Source organism: Bombina bombina, chromosome 2 (assembly GCF_027579735.1).
Source record: "Bombina bombina isolate aBomBom1 chromosome 2, aBomBom1.pri, whole genome shotgun sequence".
Taxonomy (NCBI): Eukaryota; Metazoa; Chordata; class Amphibia; order Anura; family Bombinatoridae; genus Bombina; species Bombina bombina.
This window is the reverse complement of record NC_069500.1, coordinates 1,159,486,528-1,159,512,831: the sequence shown is the minus strand read 5'-3', so window position 1 is coordinate 1,159,512,831 and position 26,304 is coordinate 1,159,486,528. Positions and strand designations below refer to the sequence as shown.

At 42.3% G+C, this 26,304-nt stretch overlaps 1 protein-coding gene across 3 annotated transcripts in view; it reads right to left on the bottom strand.

Annotated features, from left to right (window-relative positions):
- The window catches only part of CEP44 (centrosomal protein 44), a 245,139-nt gene that overhangs the window by 125,574 nt on the left and 93,261 nt on the right, over positions 1 to 26,304 (bottom strand). For 2 of the 3 annotated variants that reach the window (XM_053703837.1, XM_053703838.1), the window contains exon 5: positions 3,303 to 3,419. The exons of the other annotated variant lie outside the window; for it this stretch is intronic. In XM_053703837.1, the coding sequence (XP_053559812.1) occupies positions 3,303 to 3,419 (117 nt within the window). The remainder of the gene's footprint in view (positions 1 to 3,302; positions 3,420 to 26,304) is intronic. 3 annotated transcript variants of the gene reach the window in all.

Genomic DNA, 26,304 nt, shown 5'->3' with positions numbered 1-26,304 from the left:
GGAATGTAAGGGTTCAAACGGAACCCCTTGAAGAACTGAAAGAACTAAATTGAGACTCCAAGGAGGAGTCAAAGGTTTGTAAACAGGCTTGATTCTAACCAGAGCCTGAACAAAAGCCTGAACATCTGGCACAGCCGCCAGCTTCTTGTGAAGTAAAACAGATAAAGCAGAAATCTGTCCCTTCAAAGAACTTGCAGATAATCCTTTCTCCAAACCCTCTTGTAGAAAGGATAGAATCTTAGGAATTTTTACCCTGTTCCATGGGAATCCTTTCGATTCGCACCAACAGATATATTTCTTCCATACTTTATGGTAAATTTTCCTAGTTACAGGCTTTCTAGCCTGAATAAGAGTATCAATGACAGAATCTGAGAACCCACGCTTTGATAAAATCAAGCGTTCAATCTCCAAGCAGTCAGTTGGAGTGATGCAAGATTCGGATGTTCGAACGGACCTTGAACAAGAAGGTCCCGTCTCAAAGGTAGCTTCCATGGTGGAGCCGATGACATATTCACCAGGTCTGCATACCAAGTCCTGCGTGGCCACGCAGGAGCTATCAAGATCACCGAGGCCCTCTCTTGATTGATCCTGGCTACCAGCCTGGGAATGAGAGGAAACGGTGGGAACACATAAGCTAGGTTGAAGGTCCAGGGCGCTACTAGTGCATCTACTAGAGTCGCCTTGGGATCCCTGGATCTGGACCCGTAGCAAGGAACCTTGAAGTTCTGACGAGACGCCATCAGATCCATGTCTGGAATGCCCCATAATTGAGTTATTTGGGCAAAGATTTCCGGATGGAGTTCCCACTCCCCCGGATGAAATGTCTGACGACTCAGAAAATCCGCTTCCCAATTTTCCACTCCTGGGATGTGGATTGCAGACAAGTGGCAGGAGTGAAGCTCCGCCCATTGAATTACTTTGGTCACTTCTTCCATCGCCAGGGAACTCCTTGTTCCCCCCTGATGGTTGATATATGCAACAGTCGTCATGTTGTCTGATTGAAACCTTATGAATTTGGCCTTTGCTAGTTGAGGCCAAGCCTTGAGAGCATTGAATATCGCTCTCAGTTCCAGAATGTTTATCGGGAGAAGAGATTCTTCCCGAGACCATAGACCCTGAGCCTTCAGGTGTTTCCAGACCGCGCCCCAGCCCACCAGGCTGGCGTCGGTCGTTACAATGACCCACTCTGGTCTTCTGAAGCTCATCCCTTGGGACAGGTTGTCCAGGGTCAGCCACCAACGGAGTGAATCTCTGGTCCTCTGATCTACTTGGATCGTCGGGGACAAATCTGTATAATCCCCATTCCACTGTCTGAGCATGCACAGTTGTAATGGTCTTAGATGAATTCGCGCAAAAGGAACTATGTCCATTGCCGCAACCATCAAACCTATTACTTCCATGCACTGCGCTATGGAAGGAAGAAGAACAGAATGAAGTACTTGACAAGAGCTTAGAAGTTTTGATTTTCGGGCTTCTGTCAGAAAAATCTTCATTTCCAAGGAGTCTATTATTGTTCCCAAGAAGGGAACTCTTGTTGACGGGAATAGAGAACTTTTTTCTACGTTCACTTTCCACCCGTGAGATCTGAGAAAGGCTAGGACAATGTCCGTATGAGCCTTTGCTTGTGGTAGAGACGACGCTTGAATCAGTATGTCGTCCAAGTAGGGTACTACTGCAATGCCCCTTGGCCTTAGCACCGCTAGAAGGGACCCTAGTACCTTTGTGAAAATTCTTGGAGCAGTGGCTAGTCCGAATGGAAGTGCCACAAACTGGTAATGCTTGTCCAGAAAGGCGAATCTTAGGAACCGATGATGTTCCTTGTGGATAGGAATATGTAGATACGCATCCTTTAAATCCACCGTGGTCATGAATTGACCTTCCTGGATGGTAGGAAGAATTGCCTACTTTGTTTGTCACATTCATCACATATATTTAAATGGAGAGGAACCTTGGCTTCCGAACATACAGAACATCGTCTATCTGATAGTTCAGACATGTTAATAGGCATAAACTTGATAAAGCACAAAAAACGTTTTAAAATAAAACCGTTACTGTCTCTTTAAATTTTAAACTGAACACACTTTTTTACTGAATATACGCAAAAGTATGAAGGAAATGTTCAAAATTCACCAAAATTTCACCAGTGTCATAAAGCCTTAAAAGTATTGCACACCAAATTTGAAAGCTTTAACTCTTAAAATAACGGAACCGGAGCCGTTTTTACATTTAACCCCTATACAGTCCCTGGTATCTGCTTTGCTGAGAACCAACCAAGCCCAGAGGGGAATACGATACCAAATGACGCCTTCAATAAGCTTTTTCAGTGGATCTGAGCTCCTCACACATGCATCCGCAGTTGTTTTTGAGAAGCAAGGCATGCACATTAGTGGCGCGAAAATGAGGCTCTGCCTATGACTAGAAAAGGCCCCCAGTGAAAAAGGTGTCCAATACAGTGCCTGCCGTTTTTTTAATAAAATTCCCAAGATTAAAATAACTCTCCAAAGTTATAAACCATTAAATATGCTTATAAAGTAATTGTTTTGGCCCAGAAAAATGTCTACCAGTCTTTAAAGCCCTTGTGAAGCCCTTTTATTCTTATATTGAAAATTAAGAAAATGGCTTACCGGATCCCATAGGGAAAATGACAGCTTCCAGCATTACCAAGTCTTGTTAGAAATGTGTCATACCTCAAGCAGCCAAAGTCTGCTCACTGTTTCCCCCAACTGAAGTTAATTCCTCTCAACAGTCCTGTGTGGAAACAGCCATCGATTTTAGTAACGGTTGCTAAAATCATTTTCCTCTTACAAACAGAAATCTTCATCTCTTTTCTGTTTCAGAGTAAATAGTACATACCAGCACTATTTTAAAATAACAAACTCTTGATAGAAGAATAAAAACTACATTTAAACACCAAAAAACTCTGAGCCATCTCCGTGGAGATGTTGCCTGTGCAACGGCAAAGAGAATGACTGGGGAAGGCGGAGCCTAGGAGGGATCATGTGACCAGCTTTGCTGGGCTCTTTGCCATTTCCTGTTGGGGAAGAGAATATCCCACAAGGATGACGCCGTGGACCGGACACACCTATGTTGGAGAAAACGGTATATAATATGTGTGGGTAAAGTAAACGAGTAAGAGGGAAATTATAGCTAAACACAAACACCACAGAAATGTTAACATAGCCCTGGTCCTTAAGGGAAAGAAATTAAAAAATGGCCTTGTCCTTAAGGGGTTAATAGAACATACAAGTTCAAGTTATTTTTTTAATTACAAACACATATACCTGCTATTCCTGATTACTCACCTGATTATCTATTTCATTTGCTAACTTCAATAATGGCTGTATAGGAGCATCTTCCGGATAAAATACCTCCACTTTATCTTGAACAGATTTTACTTTCTTAGATGGCTGGGATTTAATCTTAAAAATAAATAACTATAATAAGAATACCATGCACTGCTTGAACATTAAAACAAATTTCATAGAACACTTTTTAAACTACTACTAAAAAAACATAATTTATGCTTACCCGATAAATTTATTTCTCTTGTAGTGTGTTCAGTCCACGGGTCATCCATTACTGATGGGATATATTCTCCTTCCCAACAGGAAGTTGCAAGAGGATCACCCAAGCAGAGCTGCTATATAGCTCCTCCCCTCACATGTCATATCAAGTCATTCGACCGAAACAAGACGAGAAAGGAAAAACTATAGGGTGCAGTGGTGACTGGAGTTTTAATTAAAATTTAGAACTGCCTCAAAAAAAAGACAGGGCGGGCCGTGGACTGAACACACTACAAGAGAAATAAATTTATCAGGTAAGCATAAATTATGTTTTCTCTTGTTAAGTGTGTTCAGTCCATGGGTCATCCATTACTTATGGGATACCAATACCAAAGCTAAAGTACATGGATGATGGGAGGGACAAGGCAGGAACATTAAACAGAAGGAACCACTGCCTGTAGAACCTTTCTCCCAAAAACAGCCTCCGAAGAAGCAAAAGTGTCAAATTTGTAAAATTTTGAAAAGGTATGAAGTGAAGACCAAGTTACAGCCTTGCAAATCTGTTCAACAGAGGCCTCATTCTTAAAGGCCCAGGTGGAAGCCACAGCTCTAGTGGAATGAGCTGTAATTCTTTCAGGAGGCTGCTGTCCAGCAGTCTCATAGGCTAAACGTATTATGCTACGAAGCCAAAAAGAGAGAGAGGTGGCCGAAGCCTTTTGACCTCTCCTCTGACCAGAATAAACGACAAACAGAGAAGAAGTTTGCCGAAAATCTTTAGTTGCCTGTAAGTAGAACTTCAGGGCACGGACTACGTCCAGATTATGCAAAAGACGTTCCTTCTTTGAAGAAGGATTAGGACATAATGATGGAACAACAATCTCTTGATTGATATTCCTGTTAGAAACTACCTTGGGCAAAAACCCAGGTTTAGTACGCAGAACTACCTTGTCTGAATGGAAAATCAGATAAGGAGAATCGCAATGTAAGGCAGATAACTCAGAGACTCTTCGAGCCGAGGAAATAGCCATCAAAAACAGAACTTTCCAAGATAAAAGCTTAATATCAATGGAATGAAGCGGTTCAAACGGAACACCCTGAAGAACTTTAAGAACCAAGTTTAAGCTCCACGGAGGAGCAACAGTTTTAAACACAGGCTTAATCCTAGCCAAAGCCTGACAAAAAGCCTGGACGTCTGGATTCTCTGCCAGACGTTTGTGTAAAAGAATAGACAGAGCAGAAATCTGTCCCTTTAACGAACTAGCGGATAAACCCTTTTCTAAACCTTCTTGTAGAAAAGCCAATATCCTAGGAATCCTAACCTTACTCCATGAGTAACTCTTGGATTCACACCAATATAAATATTTACGCCATATCTTATGGTAAATTTGTCTGGTAACAGGTTTCCGAGCCTGTATTAATGTATCAATAACCGACTCCGAAAAACCACGCTTTGATAGAATCAAGCGTTCAATCTCCATGCAGTCAGCCTCAGAGAAATTAGGCTTGGATGGTTGAAAGGACCCTGAATTAGAAGGTCCTGCCTCAGAGGCAGAGACCATGGTGGACAGGACGACATGTCCACTAGGTCTGCATACCAGGTCCTGCGTGGCCACGCAGGCACTATCAGAATCACTGATGCTCTCTCCTGTTTGATCCTGGCAATCAGTCGAGGTAGCAACGGAAATGGTGGAAAACATAAGCCATGTTGAAAACCCAAGGGGCTGCTAGTGCATCTACCAGCACCGCTCCCGACCTGGATCCGTAACAAGGAAGCTTGGCGTTCTGGCGAGATGCCATGAGATCCAGCTCCGGTTCGCCCCAACGAAGAATCAGTTGAGCAAACACCTCCGGGTGAAGTTCCCACTCCCCCGGATGAAAGGTCTGGCGACTTAGAAAGTCCGCCTCCCAGTTCTCCACGCCTGGGATGTAGATCGCTGACAGGTGACAAGAGTGAGACTCTGCCCAGCGAATTATCTTCGAGACTTCCAACATCGCTAGGGAACTCCTGGTTCCCCCTTGATGATTGATGTAAGCCACAGTCGTGATGTTGTCCGACTGAAATCTGATGAACCTCAGTGTTGCTAACTGAGGCCAAGCTAGAAGAGCATTGAATATTGCTCTTAATTGCAGAATGTTTATTGGGAGGAGTTTCTCCTCCTGAGTCCACGATCCCTGAGCCTTCAGGGAGTTCCAGACTGCACCCCAGCCTAGTAGGCTCGCATCTGTTGTTACAATCGTCCAATCTGGTCTGCGAAGTCATTCCTTTGGACAGATGAACCCGTGACAACCACCAGAGAAGAGAATCTCTGGCCTCCTGGTCCAGATTTAGTAAAGGGGACAGATCTGAGTAATCCCCATTCCACTGACTTAGCATGCATAGTTGCAGCGGTCTGAGATGCAGGCGCGCAAATGGCACTATGTCCATTGCCGCGACCATTAAGCCGATTACTTCCATGCACTGAGCTACTGATGGGCTTGGAATGGAATGAAGGACACGGCAAGCATTTAGGATTTTTGATAACCTGGACTCCGTCAGGTAAATCTTCATCTCTACAGAATCTATAAGAGTCCCTAGAAAGGGAACCCTTGTGAGTGGTAACAGAGAACTCTTTTCCATGTTCACTTTCCACCCATGCGACCTCAGAAATGCTAGAACTATCTCTGTATGAGACTTTGCATTTTGAAAACTTGACGCTTGTATCAGAATGTCGTCTAGGTACGGAGCCACCGCTATTCCTCGCGGTCTTAGTACCGCCAGAAGCGAGCCCAGAACCTTTGTAAAAATTCTCGGGGCCATAGCCAACCCGAAGGGAAGAGCTACAAACTGGTAATGCCTGTCTAGAAAGGCAAACCTTAGGTACCGATAATGATCTTTGTGAATCGGTATGTGAAGGTAGGCATCCTTTAAGTCCACTGTGGTCATATACTGACCCTCTTGGATCATGGGTAGGATGGTTCGAATAGTTTCCATTTTGAACGATGGAACCCTTAGGAATTTGTTTAAGATCTTCAGGTCCAAGATTGGCCTGAAGGTTCCCTCTTTTTTGGGAACCACAAACAGATTTGAGTAAAAACCTTGCCCTTGTTCCGTCCGCGGAACCGGGTGGATCACTCCCATTACTAAGAGGTCTTGTACACATTGTAGAAATGCCTCTTTCTTTATTAGGTTTGTTGATAACCTTGACAGATGAAATCTCCCTTGTGGAGGAGAAGTTTTGAAGTCCAGAAGGTATCCCTGAGATATGATCTCCAACGCCCAGGGATCCTGGACATCTCTTGCCCAGGCCTGGGCGAAGAGAGAAAGTCTGCCCCCCACTAGATCCGTTTCTGGATAGGGGGCCCTTTCTTCATGCTGTCTTAGGGGCAGAAGTAGGTTTTCTGGCCTGCTTGCCCTTGTTCCAGGACTGGTTGCCTTTCCAACCCTGTCTGTAACGAGTAGCAGTCCATTCCTGTTTTGGAGCGGAGGAAGTTGATGCTGCTCCTGCCTTGAAATTACGAAAGGCACTAAATTAGACTGTTTGGCCTTTGATTTGGCCCTGTCCTGAGGAAGGGTGTGACCCTTACCTCCAGTAATGTCAGCAATAATTTCTGTCAAGCCGGGCCCGAATAAGGTTTGCCCTTTGAAAGGAATATTAAGCAATTTAGATTTAGAAGTCACATCTGCTGACCAGGATTTAAGCCATAGCGCTCTGCGCGCCTGGATGGCGAATCCGGAGTTCTTAGCCATTAGTTTGGTTAAATGCACAACGGCATCCGAAACAAATGCATTAGCTAGCTTAAGGGCTTTAAGCTTGTTCATAACCTCATCCAATGGTGCTGTGCGAATAGCCTCTTCCAGAGACTCAAACCAGAATGCTGCTGCAGCAGTGACGGGCGCAATGCATGCAAGGGGCTGTAATATAAAACCTTGTTGAACAAACATTTTCTTAAGGTAACCTAATTTTTTATCCATTGGATCTGAGAAAGCACAACTATCCTCCACCGGGATAGTGGTACGCTTGGCTAAAGTAGAAACTGCTCCCTCCACCTTAGGGACCGTCTGCCATAAGTCTCGTGTGGTGGCGTCTATTGGGAGGAGGAGGGGAAAAGGGCACACCGGGTCTATCCCACTCCTTGCTAATAATCTCTGTAAGCCTTTTAGGTATAGGAAAAACGTCAGTACACACCGGTACCGCATAGTATTTATCCAGCCTACATAATTTCTCTGGGATTGCAACCGTGTCGCAATCATTCAGAGCCGCTAACACCTCCCCTAGCAATACACGGAGGTTCTCAAGCTTAAATTTAAAATTTCTGAATCCGGTCTCCCCGGATCAGATCCGTCACCCACAGAATGAAGCTCTCCGTCCTCATGTTCTGCAAATTGTGACGCAGTATCGGACATGGCTCTCGTGTCATCGGCGCGCTCTGTCCTTAACCCAGAGCTATCGCGCTTGCCTCTTAACTCAGGCAAATTAGATAATACTTCTTTCATAACATTAGCCATATCATGCAAAGTGATTTGTAAGGGCCTTGATGTACTTGGCGCCACAATCTCACGCACCTCCTGAGCGGGAGGCAAAGGTACTGACACGTAAGGAGAGTTAGACTGCATAACTTCCTCCTCGTTGTCTGGTGATAATTTCTTTACCGGTAAAGACTGACTTTTATTTAAAGTAACATCAATACAATTGGTACACATATTTCTATTGGGCTTCACATTGGCTTTTAAACATAATGAACAAGTAGATTCATCTGTATCAGACATGTTTAAACAGACTAGCAATGAAGGCTAGCAAGCTTGGAAAAAATCTTTCAATAAATTTACAAGCAATATAAAAAACGCTGCAGCGCTTTTAAAAACACAAAAAACTGTCACAGTTGAAATAACAATGAACTAATTCAGTTATAGCCAACAATTTTAACAGTAAATGTATGAATTTAGCAGAGGATTGCACCCACTAGCAAACGGATGATTAACCCCTCAATACCCAAAAACGGATAATCAATTTAAGATTTAACGCTTTTATCACAGTCAAAAACACTGTCACAGGTCTGCTGTGACTGATTACCTCCCTCAAAAATGAATTTTGAAGACCCCTGAGCTCTCTGGAGACGTCCTGGATCAAGGAGGAAGAAGCAGGAAGACTGTGCTAGAATTTTAACTGCGCAACAAGGCGCTAAAAAAGGCCCCTCCCACTCATAATACAACAGTGGGAGACCTGTTACAACTGTTTCTATGCAGAAATATACGTTAGCCATATGGAAAAAAATCATGCCCAAAAAGATTTATCACTAAAGTACCTCACAAAACGAATAACATGCCAGTAAACGTTTTAAAAACAACTTTCCAGTGTTATGCAAAGTTATCACTAAGCCTGCTACCAGTCGCTTCTACTGCAGTTAAGGCTCATACATTTATTTCAGTATTAACAGTATTTTCTCAGTCAAATTCTAGTCCCTAGAAAATAACTCAACTGCGCATACATTTATCAGCCTGATACCAGTCGCTACTACTGCATTAAAGGCTGTACTTACATCATATGGGTAACAGCAGTGTTTTCTTAGTCAATTCCATTCCTAGAAAATATTACTGCACATACCTCATTTGCGGGGGACCCCGCATGCTATTCCCTTTTCTGAAGTTACCCCACTCCTCAGAATGTGCGAGAACAGCCAGTGGATCTTAGTTACGTCTGCTAAGATCATAGAAAACGCAGGCAGATTCTTCTTCTAAATACTGCCTGAGAGAAAAAAACAGCACACTCTGGTGCCATTTAAAATAATAAACTTTTGATTGAAGAATAATTAGGTAAAAAACTCCTATCTCCTCTCGCGACCGCCTTCTTTGTTGAGACTTGCAAGAGAATGACTGGGTATGACATGTGAGGGGAGGAGCTATATAGCAGCTCTGCTTGGGTGATCCTCTTGCAACTTCCTGTTGGGAAGGAGAATATATCCCATAAGTAATGGATGACCCGTGGACTGAACACACTTAACAAGAGAAACAATATTTTCCCTATAGAAATAAAACAAAACATTTTAATTTAATTGAGAAATGTTAACTTGTTTTGACCTTTTTTTTGAGAGGAGGAGGGGGATTCTTATTGTGCTTCTTAATATAACAGATATGCAACCATAAAGTGTCTGTCACCCTCATGCTTGTGCTTTGAGTGCCATAAATGTCACAACCATAAGCAAGGCACTAACTCTTGTATAACTGCAACAGAAAGCTAAATATTGGTTTGTCATCAAAATGCTTAATCTGCATAAAACACTCTCTATATATATATATATATATATACACATATATATATATATATATATATATACACATATACACAAACAAAAAAAATCACAACTAAATTATTTGCAGGAACAAACTATTTTATTTTCTGATTACAGTTGAAAAACATACCACTAAATCATAGTGTCATTATGTTGGTGGAAAAGTAAGGATTTTCTAGAAATGTTGTGGGCCTGATTTTCTCATGTTGTCCCAACTGGAGAAAGCAGCTGCGCCCCATGACCTATGAGGTGGTGTCAATTTGAACATGTTGCTATTAAATGTTACACATCATATGCCATGTTGAGGTAGTATTAATGGGCCAAGTCCTCAACCATAGCTCTTGTTAATACGTTTAAATAATCAACGGCTAGATTACGAGTTTTGCGTTAAGAGTGAAAGGCTCTTTTTCACTACCGCTGGTATTACGAGTCTTGCAAGTATTTCTGTACTGTACACTTTTCTGGCTGTAACGCAACATAACTACCGCACCTTTCAAAAAAGTCCTTTTTCAATGGGACTTCCATTGCGCCTGTATTACGAGTTTGCCTGGGAGGCCAAAAAGTGAGCGGTACTGCCCATAACTACAAGATCTGTACCGCCACCTGAAAGTCAGTAGTTATGAGTTTTACGCTACAAATCTGTAACATAAAACTCATAACTAAAGTGCTAAAAAGTACACTAACACCCATAAACTACCTATTAACCCCTAAACTGAGGCTCTCACGCATCACAAACACTAAAATAAAATAATTAACCCCTAATCTGCCGCTCCGGACATCCCCGCCACTATAATAAAAGATATTAACTATTTACTAACTACCTAGTTAAAATAAATACAAATTTACCTGTAAAATAAAACCTAACCTGTCTTACACTAACACCTAACCTTACACTACAATTAAATCAATTACATTAATTAAATACAATTAACTAAATTACAACAAAAACAAACACTAAATTACACAAAATAAAAAAGAAATTATCAAATATTTAAAATAATTACACCTAATCTAATAGCCCTATCAAAATAAAAGACCCCCAAAATAAAAAAAACCCTAGCCTAAGCTAAACTACCAATAGCCCTTTAAAGGGCCTTTTGCGGGGCATTGCCCCAAAGAAATCAGCTCTTTTACCTGTAAATAAAAATACAAATACCCCCCTCCCAACAGTAAAACCCACCACCCACACAACCAACCCCCCAAATAAAAACCTATCTAAAAAAAAACTAAGCTCCCCATTGCCCTGAATAGCATTTAGCTCTTTTTCAGCCCAAACCCCTAATCTAAAATTAAAACCCACCCAATAAACCCTTAAAAAAACCTAACACTAACCCCGAAGATCCACTTACAGTTTTTGAAGACCGGACATCCATCCTCAATGAAGCGGCAAAAGTCTTCATCCAAATGGGCCGAAGTCTTCATCCAAGCCGGCAGAAGTCTTCATACAGACGGCATCTTCTATCTTTATCCATCTGACGCGGAGCGGCTCCATCTTCAAGACATCCGGCACGGAGCATCCTCTTCAATTGAAGACTCTTCCAGAATGAAGGTTCCTTTAAGGGACATCATCCAAGATGGCGTCCCTTGAATTCTGATTAGCTGATAGAATTCTATCAGCCAATCGGAATTAAAGGTGAAAAAAATCAGCCAATAGGATTGAGCTTGCATTCTATTGGCTGTATCCAATCAGAATTCTATCAGCCAATCGGAATTAAAGGTGAAAAAAATCAGCCAATAGGATTGAGCTTGCATTCTATTGGCTGTATCCAATCAGAATTCTATCAGCCAATCGGAATTCAAGGGACGCCATCTTGGATGACATCCCTTAAAAGGAACCTTCATTCTTCGTTAGCCGTTGGAAGAAGAGGATGCTCCGCGCCTGTCTTGAAGATGGAGCCTCTCCACGCCGGATGGATGAAGATAGAAGATGCCGTCTGGATGAAGACTTCTGCCAGCTTGGACGAAGACTTCTGCCGCTTCGTTGAGGATGGATGTCGGGTCTTCAAAAACTGTAAGTGGATCTTCGGGGGTTAGTGTTAGTTTTTTTTAAGGGTTTTTGAGTGGGTTTTAATTTTAGATTAGGGGTTTGGGCTGAAAAAGAGCTAAATGCCTTTTTAAGGCAAAGCCCATACAAATGTCCTTTTCAGGGCAATGGGGAGCTTAGGTTTTTTAGATAGGTTTTTACTTGGGGGTTGGTTGGTTTTACTGTTGGGGGGGTATTTGTATTTTTATTTACAGGTAAAAGAGCCGATTTCTTTGGGGCAATGCCCCGCAAAAGGCCCTTTTAAGGGCTATTGGTAGTTTAGTTTAGGCTAGGGTTTTTTTTTATTTTGGGGGGGCTTTTTTATTTTGATAGGGCTATTAGATTAGGTGTAATTAGTTTAAATATTTGATCATATCTTTTTTATTTTGAGTAATTTAGTGTTTTGGTTTTTTGCAATTTAGTTAATTGTATTTTATTAATGTAATTTATTTAATTTTAGTGTAATGTTAGGTGTTAGTGTAAGACAGGTAAGGTTTTATTTTACAGGTAAATTTGTATTTATTTTAACTAGGTAGCTAGTAAATAGTTAATAACTATTTACTAACTAGTCTACCTAGTAAAAATAAATACAAACTTAGCTGTGAAAAAAAACTATAAAACCTAAGATAGCTACAAAGTAACTATTAGTTATATTGTAGCTAGCTTAGGGTTTATTTTATAGGTATTTAGTTTTAAATAGGAATTATTTAGTTAAAGGACCAGTCAACACAGTAGATTTGCATAATCAAGAAATGCAAGATAACAAGACAATGCAATAGCACTTAGTTTGAACTTCAAATGAGTAGTACATTTTTTTTCTGACAATTTAAAAAAAGTTATGTCTATTTCCACTCCCCCTGTACCGTGACAGCCATCAGCCAATGACAAATGCATACACGTACCATGTGACAACCATCAGCCAATCACAAATGCATACACGCTTATTCTGTGAATTCTTGCACATGCTCAGTAGGAGCTGGTGATTCAAAAAGTTTAAATATAAAAAGACTGCACATTTTGTTAATGGAAGTAAATTGGGAAGTTGTTTAAAATTGCATGCTCTATATGAATAATTAAAGTTTAATTTTGACTTGAGTGTCCCTTTAATGATAGTAATTTTGATTTAGATTTATTTTAATTATATTAAAGTTAGTGGGTGTTCAAGTTAGACTTGGGGTTAGGTTTAGAGGTTAATAGCTTTAGTATAGTGGCGGCGATGTCGGGGGCAGCAGTTTAGGGGTTAATAAATTATGTAGTTGGTGGCAAAATTGGGGGCGGCAGATTAGAGGTTAATAAGTGTAGGTAGGTGGCAGCGACATTGGGGGTGGCAGATTAGGAGTTAATAACTAATGTAGGTGTTGGCGGCGTCAGATTAGGGGTTAATAAGTATAATGTAGATGTTGGCGATGTCGGGGGCTTCATAATAGGGGTGTTTAGACTCGGGGTTTATGTTAGGGTGGTATTGGAGTGCGGTATGGAGCTCAATTTTGCTCAACGCTCACTTATTACCTGCTAACGCCGGATTTTTTGCAAACCTGTAATAGCTAATAGCAGCGCTATAGGGAGGTGAGCGGTGACAATAACTTGCAAGTTAGCACCGAGCCGCTCTTAACGCAAAACTCGTAATCTAGCCGAATGTTAGGTATCACAAATGATAGGACTAATGGAATGGATGACAGTAAGATTCTTTAAAATGTAATTCTGAGAGGATTACTCCTACTGTAAAAATGTAATGAGTGATTCTTCCCTGAGAGATTCTAAGAGAAAAATAACTTATTAAGTTCTGGAATTGCTTCCAACAGACGTCAAGGCCTAACAAATTACAGACCTATTAAATAAATCATTAGTACTGCATTTTGCAATTTGCATAAATATGTTGAGCTTAAAGAGACTAAAGAGACTTTAAAGGGACATAAGATATTAATACAGAATTTTAACTATATGTAGTAAAACAACTTGGCAAAACATTTTCATTATTTACTTTGTTAAATTTTCTCTAATTTAATTAGGAATGTTATGGACTTTCCAATTACTGTTAAAAGTTTAAGTGCAGACACAGCTATATTCCACACAGTCATTGGTTGCACACTCTAGTATCACTGTCCCTAATTGGCCTAAGAAGAAAAGGAAATTTATGCTTACCTGATAAATTGATTTCTTCTACGATACGACGAGTCCACGGATTCATCCTTACTTGTGGGATATTATACTCCTGCTAACAGGAAGTGGCAAAGAGCACCACAGCAGAGCTGTCTATATAGCTCCTCCCTTGACTCCACCCCCCAGTCATTCGACCGAAGGTATAGGAAGAAAAAGGAGAAACTAAAAAAGGATCAGAGGTGACTGAAATTTGAAAACAAAAATATAATCTGTCTAAAATGACAGGGAGGGCCGTGGACTTATATCGTAGAAGAAATCAATTTATCAGGTAAGCATAAATTTCCTTTTCTTCTACTAGATACGACGAGTCCACGGATTCATCCTTACTTGTGGGATACAATACCAAAGCAACAGGACATGGATGAACGGGAGGGACAAGACAGATACCTAAACGGAAGGCACCACTGCTTGAAGAACTTTTCTCCCAAAAATAGCCTCCGAAGAAGCTAAAGTATAAAATTTGGAAAATTTGGAAAAAGTATTAAGTGAGGACCAAGTCGCAGCCTTACAAATCTGTTCAACAGAAGCAACGTTTTTAAAAGCCCATGTGGAAGCCACCGCTCTAGTAGAATGAGCTGTAATTTTTTCAGGAGGCTGCTGTCCAGCAGTCTCGTATGCCAAACGGATGATGCTTTTCAGCTAAAAAGAAAGAGAGGTAGCCGTAGCTTTTTGACCCCTACGCTTTTCAGAATAAACAACAAATAGGGAAGATGTTAGACGGAAATCCTTGGTCGCTTGTAAGTAAAATTTCAAGGCCCGAACCACGTCCAAATTATGTAACAGACGCTCCTTCTTAGAAGAAGGATTAGGACACCAAGAAGGAACAACAATTTCCTGAGTAATATTCTTATTTGAAACAACCTTAGGAAGGAATCCAGGTTTAGTACGCAAAACCACCTTATCACAATGGAATATAAGATAAGGTGAGTCACTTTGTAATGCAGAAAGCTCAGAAACTCTTCAAGCAGAAAAGATAGCAACTAAAAACAAAACTTTCCAAGATAAAAGCTTAATATCTATGGAATGCATGGGTTCAAACGGAACCCCTTGAAGAACAATGAGAACTAAATTCAAACTCCATGGCGGAGCAACAGGTTTAAACACAGGCTTGATTCTGACTAAAGCCCGACAAAAAGACTGAAAGTCTGGGACACCCGCCAGACGCTTGTGTAGTAAAATTAAAATTGACAAAGCAGAAATTTGTCCCTTTAAGGAACTAGCTGATAATCCATTCTCCAATCCCTCTTGGAGAAAGGACAAAATCCTAGGAATCCTAACCCTACTCCATGAGTAGCCCTTGGGTTTGCACCAATAAAGATATTTACGCCATATCCTATGGTAAGTTTTCCTAGTGACAGGCTTGCGAGCCTGAATCAAGGTATCAATGACCGACTCAGAGAATCCCAGCTTAGATAAAATCAATCGTTCAATCTCCAGGCAGTCAGCTGCAGAGAATTTATATTTGGATGTTGGAACGGACCTTGGATGAGAAGGTCCTGTCTCAGTGGCAGTTTCCACGGTGGCAGAGATGACATTTCCACTAGATCTGCATACCAAGTCCTGCGTGGCCACGCAGGCGCTATCAAGATTACCGAAGCCCTCTCCTGTTTGATTCTGGCAATCAGACGAGGTAGGAGAGGAAAAGGAGGAAACACATAAGCCAGGTTGAACGACCAAGGTACTGCTAGAGCATCTATCAGTACTGCTTGGGGATCCCTTGATCTGGACCCTTAACAAGGAAGTTTGGCAATCTGCCGAGATGCCATCAGATCCAATTCCGGTGTGCCCCATTGATGAATCAATGCCGCAAACACCTCCGGATGGAGCTCCCACTCCCCCGGATGAAAAGTCTGATAACTCAGAAAATCCGCTTCCCAGTTCTCTACTCCTGGGATATAGATTGCTGATAGATGGCAAGAGTGATTCTCCGCCCATCAAATTATCTTGGAAACCTCTATCATCGCTTGAGAACTCTTTGTTCCCCCTTGATGATTGATATATGCTACAGTCGTGATATTGTCCGACTGGAATCTTATGAATTTGGCCAAAGCCAACTGAGGCCACGCTTGAAGCGCGTTGAATATTGCCCTCAGTTCCAGAATATTGATTGGTAGTAGGGACTCCTCCTGAGTCCAAACACCCTGAGCCTTCAGGGAATTCCAGACTGCACCCCAGCCCAAGAGGCTGGCGTCAGTCGTCACTATGACGCATGCTGGCCTGCGGAAGCACATTCCCTGGGACAGATGATCCTGTGACAACCACCAAAGAAGAGTCTCTGGTCTCTAGATACAGATTTATCTGAGGAGATAAATCCGCATAATCCCCATTCCACTGTCTGAGCATGCACAGCTGCAGTTGTCTGAGATGTAAGCGAGCAAATGGAACGATGTCCATTGCCGCTACCATTAATCCAATGACCTTCATACACTGAGCCACTGATGGCCGAGGAATGGACTGAAGTGCTCGGCAAGTAGTTAGGAATTTTGACTTTCTGACCTCCGTCAGAAATATTTTCAGGTCTACCGAGTCTATCAGAGTTCCTAAGAATGGAACTCTTGTCAGTGGAACTAGTGAACGTTTTTGTATATTCACCTTCCACCCGTGAGTTCTTAGAAAAGCCAACACGATGTCCGTGTGAGATTTGGCTAGCTGGTAAGTTGACGCCTGAATCAAAATGTCGTCCAGATAGGGCGCCACTGCTATGCCCCGAGGCCTTAGAACCGACAGAAGGGACCCTAGCACCTTTGTGAAGATTCTGGGAGCTGTGGCCAACCCGAAAGGGAGGGCCACAAACTGGTAGTGTTTGTCCAGGAAGGCGAACCTGAGAAACTGGTGATGATCTTTGTGGATAGGAATGTGAAGATACGCATCCTTTAAGTCCACCCTCCTGGATCATTGGTAAAATAGTTCAAGATGGAGACCATATGAACGATGGGACTCTGAGAAATTTGTTTAGGCATTTGAGATCTAAAATCAGTCTGAAGGTTCCCTCTTTTTTGGGAACCACGAACAGATTTGAGTAAAACCCCTGCCCCTGTTCTAGTTTTGAAACTGGGCAGATTACACCCATGGTATATAAGTCTTCTACACAGCGTAAGAACGCCTCTCTTTTTGTCTGGTCTACAGACAAACGAGAAAGATGAAATCTTCCCCTTGGGAGAAAATCCTTGAACTCTAGTCGATACCCCTGGGTTACGATTTCTAATGCCCAGGGATCCTGAACGTCCCTTGCCCAAGCCTGAGCGAAGAGAGAAAGTCTGCCCCCTACTAGATCTAGTCCCAGGTGGGGGCTGCCCCTTCATGCTGTCTTGGTAGCAGCAACGGACTTCTTGGCCTGTTTACCTTTATTCCAGGTCTGGTTAGGTCTCCAGACTGACTTGGATTGTGCAAAATTCCCCTCCTGCTTTGTAGCGGAGGAGGGAGTAGAGGGTCCACCTTTAAAGTTTTGAAAGAAAAGAAAATTATTCTGTTTAGCCCTCATCTTAACAGTCCTGTCCTGATGTAATGTCGGAAATGATTTCCTTTAGTTCAGGCCCAAATAGGGTTTTACCCTTAAAAACATAATTTATGCTTACCTGATAAATTCCTTTCTTCTGTTGTGTGATCAGTCCACGGGTCATCATTACTTCTGGGATATAACTCCTCCCCAACAGGAAATGCAAGAGGATTCACCCAGCAGAGCTGCATATAGCTCCTCCCCTCTACGTCAGTCCCAGTCATTCGACCAAGAATCAACGAGAAAGGAGTAACCAAGGGTGAAGTGGTGACTGGAGTATAATTTAAAAGATATTTACCTGCCTTAAAACAGGGCGGGCCGTGGACTGATCACACAACAGAAGAAAGGAATTTATCAGGTAAGCATAAATTATGTTTTCTTCTGTTATGTGTGATCAGTCCACGGGTCATCATTACTTCTGGGATACCAATACCAAAGCAAAAGTACACGGATGACGGGAGGGATAGGCAGGCTCATTATATAGAAGGAACCACTGCCTGAAGAACCTTTCTCCCAAAAATAGCCTCCGAAGAAGCAAAAGTGTCAAATTTGTAAAATTTGGAAAAAGTATGAAGCGAAGACCAAGTTGCAGCCTTGCAAATCTGTTCAACAGAGGCCTCATTCTTAAAGGCCCAAGTGGAAGCCACAGCTCTAGTGGAGTGAGCTGTAATTCTTTCAGGAGGCTGCTGACCAGCAGTCTCATAGGCTAAACGTATTATGCTACGAAGCCAAAAAGAGAGAGAGGTAGCAGAAGCTTTTTGACCTCTCCTCTGTCCAGAATAAACGACAAACAGGGAAGAAGTTTGGCGAAAATCTTTAGTTGCCTGCAAGTAGAACTTGAGGGCACGAACTACATCCAGATTGTGTAGAAGACGTTCCTTCTTTGAAGAAGGATTTGGACACAAGGATGGAACAACAATCTCTTGATTGATATTCCTGTTAGTGACCACCTTAGGTAAGAACCCAGGTTTAGTACGCAGAACTACCTTGTCTGAGTGAAAAATCAGATAAGGAGAATCACAATGTAAGGCTGATAACTCAGAGACTCTTCGAGCCGAGGAAATAGCCATTAAAAACAGAACTTTCCAAGATAACAATTTTATATCAATGGAATGAAGGGGTTCAAATGGAACACCCTGTAAAACGTTAAGAACTAAGTTTAAACTCCATGGCGGAGCAACAGCTTTAAACACAGGCTTGATCCTAGCTAAAGCCTGACAAAAAGCCTGGACGTCTGGATTTTCTGACAGACGCCTGTGTAACAAGATGGACAGAGCTGAAATCTGTCCCTTTAATGAACTAGCTGATAAACCCTTTTCTAACCCTTCTTGTAGAAAAGACAATATCCTAGAGATCCTAACCTTACTCCAGGAGTAATGTTTGGATTCGCACCAGTATAGGTATTTACGCCATATTTTATGGTAAATCTTTCTGGTAACAGGCTTCCTAGCCTGTATCAGGGTATCAATAACCGACTCAGAAAAACCACGTTTTGATAAAATCAAACGTTCAATTTCCAAGCAGTCAGCTTCAGAGAAGTTAGATTTTGATGTTTGAATGGACCCTGTATCAGAAGGTCCTGTCTTAGAGGTAGAGACCAAGGCGGACAGGATGACATGTCCACTAGATCTGCATACCAAGTCCTGCGTGGCCATGCAGGCGCTATTAGAATCACTGATGCTCTCTCCTGCTTGATTTTGGCAATCAATCGAGGAAGCAGCGGAAAGGGTGGAAACACATAAGCCATCCCGAAGTTCCAAGGTGCTGTCAAAGCATCTATCAGAACCGCTCCCGGATCCCTGGATCTGGACCCGTAGCGAGGAAGTTTGGCGTTCTGGCGAGACGCCATGAGATCTATCTCTGGTTTGCCCCAACGTCGAAGTATTTGGGCAAAGACCTCCGGATGAAGTTCCCACTCCCCCGGATGAAAAGTCTGGCGACTCAAGAAATCCGCCTCCCAGTTCTCCACTCCCGGGATGTGGATTGCTGACAGGTGGCAAGAGTGAGACTCTGCCCAGCGAATTATCTTTGATACTTCCATCATTGCTAGGGAGCTTCTTGTCCCTCCCTGATGGTTGATGTAAGCTACAGTCGTGATGTTGTCCGACTGAAACCTGATGAACCCCCGAGTTGTTAACTGGGGCCAAGCCAGAAGGGCATTGAGAACCGCTCTCAATTCCAGAATGTTTATTGGCAGGAGACTCTCCTCCTGATTCCATAGTCCCTGAGCCTTCAGAGAATTCCAGACAGCGCCCCAACCTAGTAGGCTGGCGTCTGTTGTTACAATTGTCCAGTCTGGCCTGCTGAATGGCATCCCCCTGGACAGGTGTGGCCGATAAAGCCACCATAGAAGAGAATTTCTGGTCTCTTGATTTAGATTCAGAGTAGGGGACAAATCTGAGTAATCCCCATTCCACTGACTTAGCATGCATAATTGCAGCGGTCTGAGATGTAGGCGTGCAAAAGGTACTATGTCCATTGCCGCTACCATTAAGCCGATCACCTCCATGCATTGAGCTACTGACGGGTGTTGAATGGAATGAAGGACACGGCATGCATTTTGAAGCTTTGTTAACCTGTCTTCTGTCAGGTAAATCTTCATTTCTACAGAATCTATAAGAGTCCCCAAGAATGGAACTCTTGTGAGAGGAAAGAGAGAACTCTTCTTTTCGTTCACTTTCCATCCATGCGACCTTAGAAATGCCAGAACTAACTCTGTATGAGACTTGGCAGTTTGAAAGCTTGAAGCTTGTATTAGAATGTCGTCTAGGTACGGAGCTACCGAAATCCCTCGCGGTCTTAGTACCGCCAGAAGGGCACCCAGAACCTTTGTGAAGATTCTTGGAGCCGTAGCCAATCCGAATGGAAGAGCTACAACTGGTAGTGCCTGTCTAAGAAGGCAAACCTTAGGTACCGGTGATGATCTTTGTGGATCGGAATGTGAAGGTAAGCATCCTTTAAATCCACAGTGGTCATGTACTGACCCTCTTGGATCATGGGTAAAATTGTCCGAATAGTTTCCATTTTGAACGATGGAACTCTTAGGAATTTGTTTAGAATCTTTAAATCTAAGATTGGCCTGAAAGTTCCCTCTTTTTTGGGAACCACAAACAGGTTTGAGTAGAACCCTTGTCCTTGTTCCGACCGCGGAACCGGATGGATCACTCCCATTAATAACAGATCTTGTACGCAGCGTAGAAACGCTTCTTTCTTTATCTGGTTTGTTGACAACCTTGACAGATGAAATCTCCCTCTTGGGGGAGATAATTTGAAGTCTAGAAGGTATCCCTGAGATATGATCTCTAGTGCCCAGGGATCCTGAACATCTCTTGCCCAGGCCTGGGCGAAGAGAGAGAGTCTGCCCCCCACTAGATCCGGTCCCGGATCGGGGGCTCTCGGTTCATGCTGTCTTTGGGGCAGCAGCAGGTTTCCTGGCCTGCTTGCTCTTGTTCCAGGACTGGTTAGGCTTCCAGCCTTGCCTGTAACGAGCAACAGCTCCTTCCTGTTTTGGTGCAGTGGAGGTTGATGCTGCTCCTGTTTTGAAGTTCCGAAAAGGACGAAAATTAGACTGTCTAGCCTTAGCTTTGGCTTTGTCTTGAGGTAGGGCGTGGCCCTTACCTCCTGTAATGTCAGCGATAATCTCTTTCAAACCGGGCCCAAATAAAGACTGCCCCTTGAAAGGTATATTAAGTAATTTGGACTTAGAAGTAACATCAGCTGACCAGGATTTTAGCCACAGCGCCCTACGTGCCTGTATGGCGAATCCTGAGTTCTTAGCCGTAAGTTTGGTTAAATGTACTACGGCCTCCGAAATGAAGGAATTAGCTAGTTTAAGGACTCTAAGCCTGTCCGTAATGTCGTCTAGCGTAGATGAACTAAGGTTCTCTTCAAGCGACTCAATCCAAAATGCTGCCGCAGCCGTAATCGGCGCGATACATGCAAGGGGTTGTAATATAAAACCTTGTTGAACAAACATTTTCTTAAGGTAACCCTCTAATTTTTTATCCATTGGATCTGAGAAAGCACAGCTATCCTCCACCGGGATAGTGGTACGCTTAGCTAAAGTAGAAACTGCTCCCTCCACCTTGGGGACCGTTTGCCATAAGTCCCGAGTGGTGGCGTCTATTGGAAACATCTTTCTAAATATTGGAGGGGGTGAGAACGGCACACCGGGTCTATCCCACTCCTTAGTAACAATTTCAGTTAGTCTCTTAGGTATAGGAAAAACGTCAGTACTCGCCGGTACCGCAAAGTATTTATCCAACCTACACAGTTTCTCTGGTATTGCAACGGTGTTACAATCGTTGAGAGCTGCTAAGACCTCCCCTAGTAATACACGGAGGTTCTCCAATTTAAATTTAAAATTTGAAATATCTGAGTCCAATCTGTTTGGATCAGAACCGTCACCCACAGAATGAAGCTCTCCGTCCTCATGCTCTGCGAGCTGTGACGCAGTATCAGACATGGCCCTAGCATTGTCAGCGCACTCTGTTCTCACCCCAGAGTGATCACGCTTGCCTCTTAGTTCTGGTAATTTAGACAAAACTTCAGTCATAACAGTAGCCATATCTTGTAATGTTATCTGTAATGGCCGCCCAGATGTACTAGGCGCCAAAATATCACGCACCTCCCGGGCGGGAGATGCAGGTACTGCCGCGTGAGGCGAGTTAGTCGGCATAACTCTCCCCTCGCTGTTTGGTGAAATTTGTTCACATTGTACAGATTGACTTTTATTTAAAGTAGCATCAATACAGTTAGTACATAAATTTCTATTGGGCTCCACCTTGGCATTGGAACAAATGACACAGATATCTTCCTCTGAGTCAGACATGTTTAACACACTAGCAAAAACTTACAACTTGGTTATAATCTTTTTTAAAAAAAAAAACGTACTGTGCCTCAAAGAGGTACTAACGATTAAATGACAGTTGAAATAATGAACTGAAAAACAGTTATAGCATCAAACTTTAAAACAACAAAACTTTTAGCAAAGGTTTGTTCCCATTAGTAAAATAACAATAATTAAATTTGACATAAAAAATACAAAGCAACGTTTTTATTCACAGTCACTATAAGAATTCTCACAGCTCTGCTGAGAGAATTTACCTCCCTTCAAAGAAGTTTGAAGACCCCTGAGATCTATCAGAGATGAACCGGATCATGCAGGAAATATAAAAGTAACTGACTGGTATTTTTTGATGCGTAGCAAAGAGCGCCAAAAACGGCCCCTCCCTCTCCCACACAGCAGTGAAGAGAAACGAAACTGTCACAATTAAAGCAAAAAAACTGCCAAGTGGAAAATAATGCCCAAATATTTATTCACACAGTACCTCAGCAATGTAAACGATTCTACATTCCAGCAAAAACGTTTAACATGATAAATAGTTATTAAAAAGGATTAGTGACCTTTAACAGAGTAGTTCCGGTGAAATACCATCCCCAGAATACTGAAGTGTATACATACATGTCATTTTAACGGTATGGCAGGATTTTCTCATCAATTCCATTCAGAAAATAAAAACTGCTACATACCTCAATGCAGATTCATCTGCCCGCTGTCCCCTGATCTGAAGCCTTTACCTCCCTCAGATGGCCGAGAACAGCAATATGATCTTAACTACTCCGGTTAAAAACATAGTAAAAAACTCTGACAGATTCTTCCTCAAACTCTGCCAGAGAAGTAATAACACGCTCCGGTGCTATTTTAAAATAACAAACTTTTGATTGAAGTCATAAAAACTAAGTATAATCACCATAGTCCTCTCACACATCCTATCTAGTCGTTGGGTGCAAGAGAATGACTGGGACTGACGTAGAGGGGAGGAGCTATATGCAGCTCTGCTGGGTGAATCCTCTTGCATTTCCTGTTGGGGAGGAGTTATATCCCAGAAGTAATGATGACCCGTGGACTGATCACACATAACAGAAGAAAGGAATAGCTAAAAGTTTAGATTTTGATGACACATCAGCAGACCAAGACTTAAGCCATAACGCTCTACGCACTAGAATGGCAAAGCCTGCATTTTTTTCCGCTAATTTAACCATTTGAAAAGCGGCATCGGTAATAAAATAATTAGCTAGCATGAGAGCCTTAATTCTATCCAAAATATCATCTAATTGGGTCTCAACCTTAAGAGACTCCTCCAGAGCCCCAAACCAAAAAGCTGCTGCAATAGTAACTGGAACAATGCACGCTATAGGTTGTAGAAGAAAACCCTGATGATAAAAACAATTTCTTTAAAAGACCCTCTAATTTTTTATCCATAGGGTCTTTGAAAGCACAACTGTCCTCAATAGGTATAGTTGTACGCTTAGCCAGGGTAGAAATGGCCCCCTCCACCTTAGGGACCGTCTGCCAGGAATCCCGAATGGTGTCAGATATGGGAAACATTTTCTTAAAAGTAGGAGGGAGAGAGAACGGAATGCCTGGTCTATCCCATTCCTTAGTAACAATGTCCAAGATCCTTTTAGGGACCGGAAAGACATTAGTGTAAGTAGGGACCTCTAGATATTTATCTATTTTACACAATTTCTCTGGAGGTATTACAATAGGGTCACAATCATCCAGAGTCGCTAAAACCTCCCGAAGTAACAGGTGGAGGTGTTCAAGCTTAAATTTAAAGGCTGTCACATCTGAGTATGTTTGAGAGAACACATTTCCTGAGTCTGAAAGTTCTCCCTCAGACAGCAATTGCCCTACCCCCAACTCAGAACACTGTGAGGGTACATCGGAGATGGCCAATAAAGCATCAGAGGGCTCAGCATTAACTCTAATACCGGACCTACTGCGCTTACCCTGTAAACCCGGCAGTTTAGATAATACCTCTGTAAGGGTAGTAGACATAACTGCAGCCATATCTTGCAGGGTAAAAGAATTAGACACACTAGAAATACTTGGCGTCGCTTGAGTTGGCGTTAAGGGTTGTGACACTTGGGGAGAATTGGATGGCATAACCTGATTCTCTTCAGACTGAGAATCATCCCTAGACATACTTTTATCACCTAAAATATGTTCTTTGCAATGTAAGGCCCTTTCAGTACATGAGGGACACATTTTAAGTGGGGTTTCCACAATGGCTTCTAAACACATACAGCATTGACTTTCCTCAATGTCAGACATGTTGAACAGGCTAGTAAGAACCACAAAAAGTCTTGAAAACACTTCATTTAGTGAAAAAAATAATCTGAAAAAACGGTACTGCGCCTTTAAGAGTAAAAAATCATACAATTTTTCCAAAACTGCCGTAAAATGTTGTAAATATCACAATTTTAGCATATATGTGCTTTATCTTGCTAGCTAAGATTGCACCACAAGTAAGGTAGACTTAACCCTTTATGGAAAAAAACGTTACTCAAAAAAAGTTTATGAAAAATAATATACCAACCCCCTGCATCTCGCCACAACTCTGCTGTGGCGCCTACCTGCCCTCAGGGGTCTGTTTTACACACTATCTCCTTCGTTTGGGCTAAATCTTCAACTTAGGCCCACCAGAGCTGGAGCTTGCTGCCTTCATAAGCATTTCAACTGCGCATCTGAGGCGCAAAATTAGGCCCCGCCTATCTACATTGATGTCTCTCTGCCTAGTAAAAACCGCTGTAAAGCGGTCTAGAAAACTAGCCATGTGGGTTTTCATATTACCCATCTAATATATGTAAGCCATGTGAAACCCTCCAGCCATAAAAAACGTTCGCATATAAAAACGTTAAGTTGCCCCTAAGCATAAAAACCGTTTTGCCAACAAAATATTATGTTACCAGTGTCCAGACCATAATATACAGGTTCCAGTAATACCCCTTCTATGTACATGTAGGATTACTGCTTACCCCTTCCCTTATGGGAACTATGTCAGCCAGTTCTGAAATACCACAGTCTCTCCAGAAAAAAATGACTGAACATACCTCAATGCTTGTAGCATGAAAAACGTTCCCCACACTGAAGCTTATCAAGTACTCCTCAGCCATTCTGTGGGAACTTCTCTGAATCTTAGTGACAACTGCTAAGATCATCAGCCTCCAGGCAGGAATCTTCATCCATCTGCTGCCTGAGGAAAAATAGTACTCACCGGTACCATTTAAAATAAAAAAGTCTTGTTTGAAGAAAATAAAAACGATCATTTTAACACCTCTTTCACTTTACCTCTTCCTATTACTAGTATAGGCAAAGAGAATGACTGGGGGGTGGAGTCAAGGGAGGAGCTATATAGACAGCTCTGCTGTGGTGCTCTTTGCCACTTACTGTTAGCAGGAGGATAATATCCCACAAGTAAGGATGAATCCGTGGACTTGTCGTATCTAGTAGAAGAAAAGGAAACCTAAGTTACAATATGGCTTTATGAGCATTAAAACTATACCCTTATTTTTTCAATATTTACATAGCCATTATAAATTTAAAAAAAAAAAAAATACATGTGCATATTATTCTCAGGCTAATCTTTGGTCTGAATACACCATTCTATCAATAATTAATTTAGGCCTAGATTTGGAGTTTGGCGTTAGCCGTGAAAACCAGCGTTAGAGGCTCCTAACGCTGGTTTTAGGCTACCGCCGGTATTTGGAGTCACTCAAAATAGGGTCTAACGCTCACTTTTCAGCCGCGACTTTTCCATACCGCAGATCCCCTTACGTAAATTGCGTATCCTATCTTTTCAATGGGATCTTTCTAACTCCGGTATTTAGAGTCGTGTCTGAAGTGAGTGTTAGACATCTAACGACAAAACTCCAGCCGCAGGAAAAAAGTCAGTAGTTAAGAGCTTTCTGGGCTAACGCCGGTTTATAAAGCTCTTAACTACTGTGCTCTAAAGTACACTAACACCCATAAACTACCTATGTACCCCTAAACCGAGGTCCCCCCACAT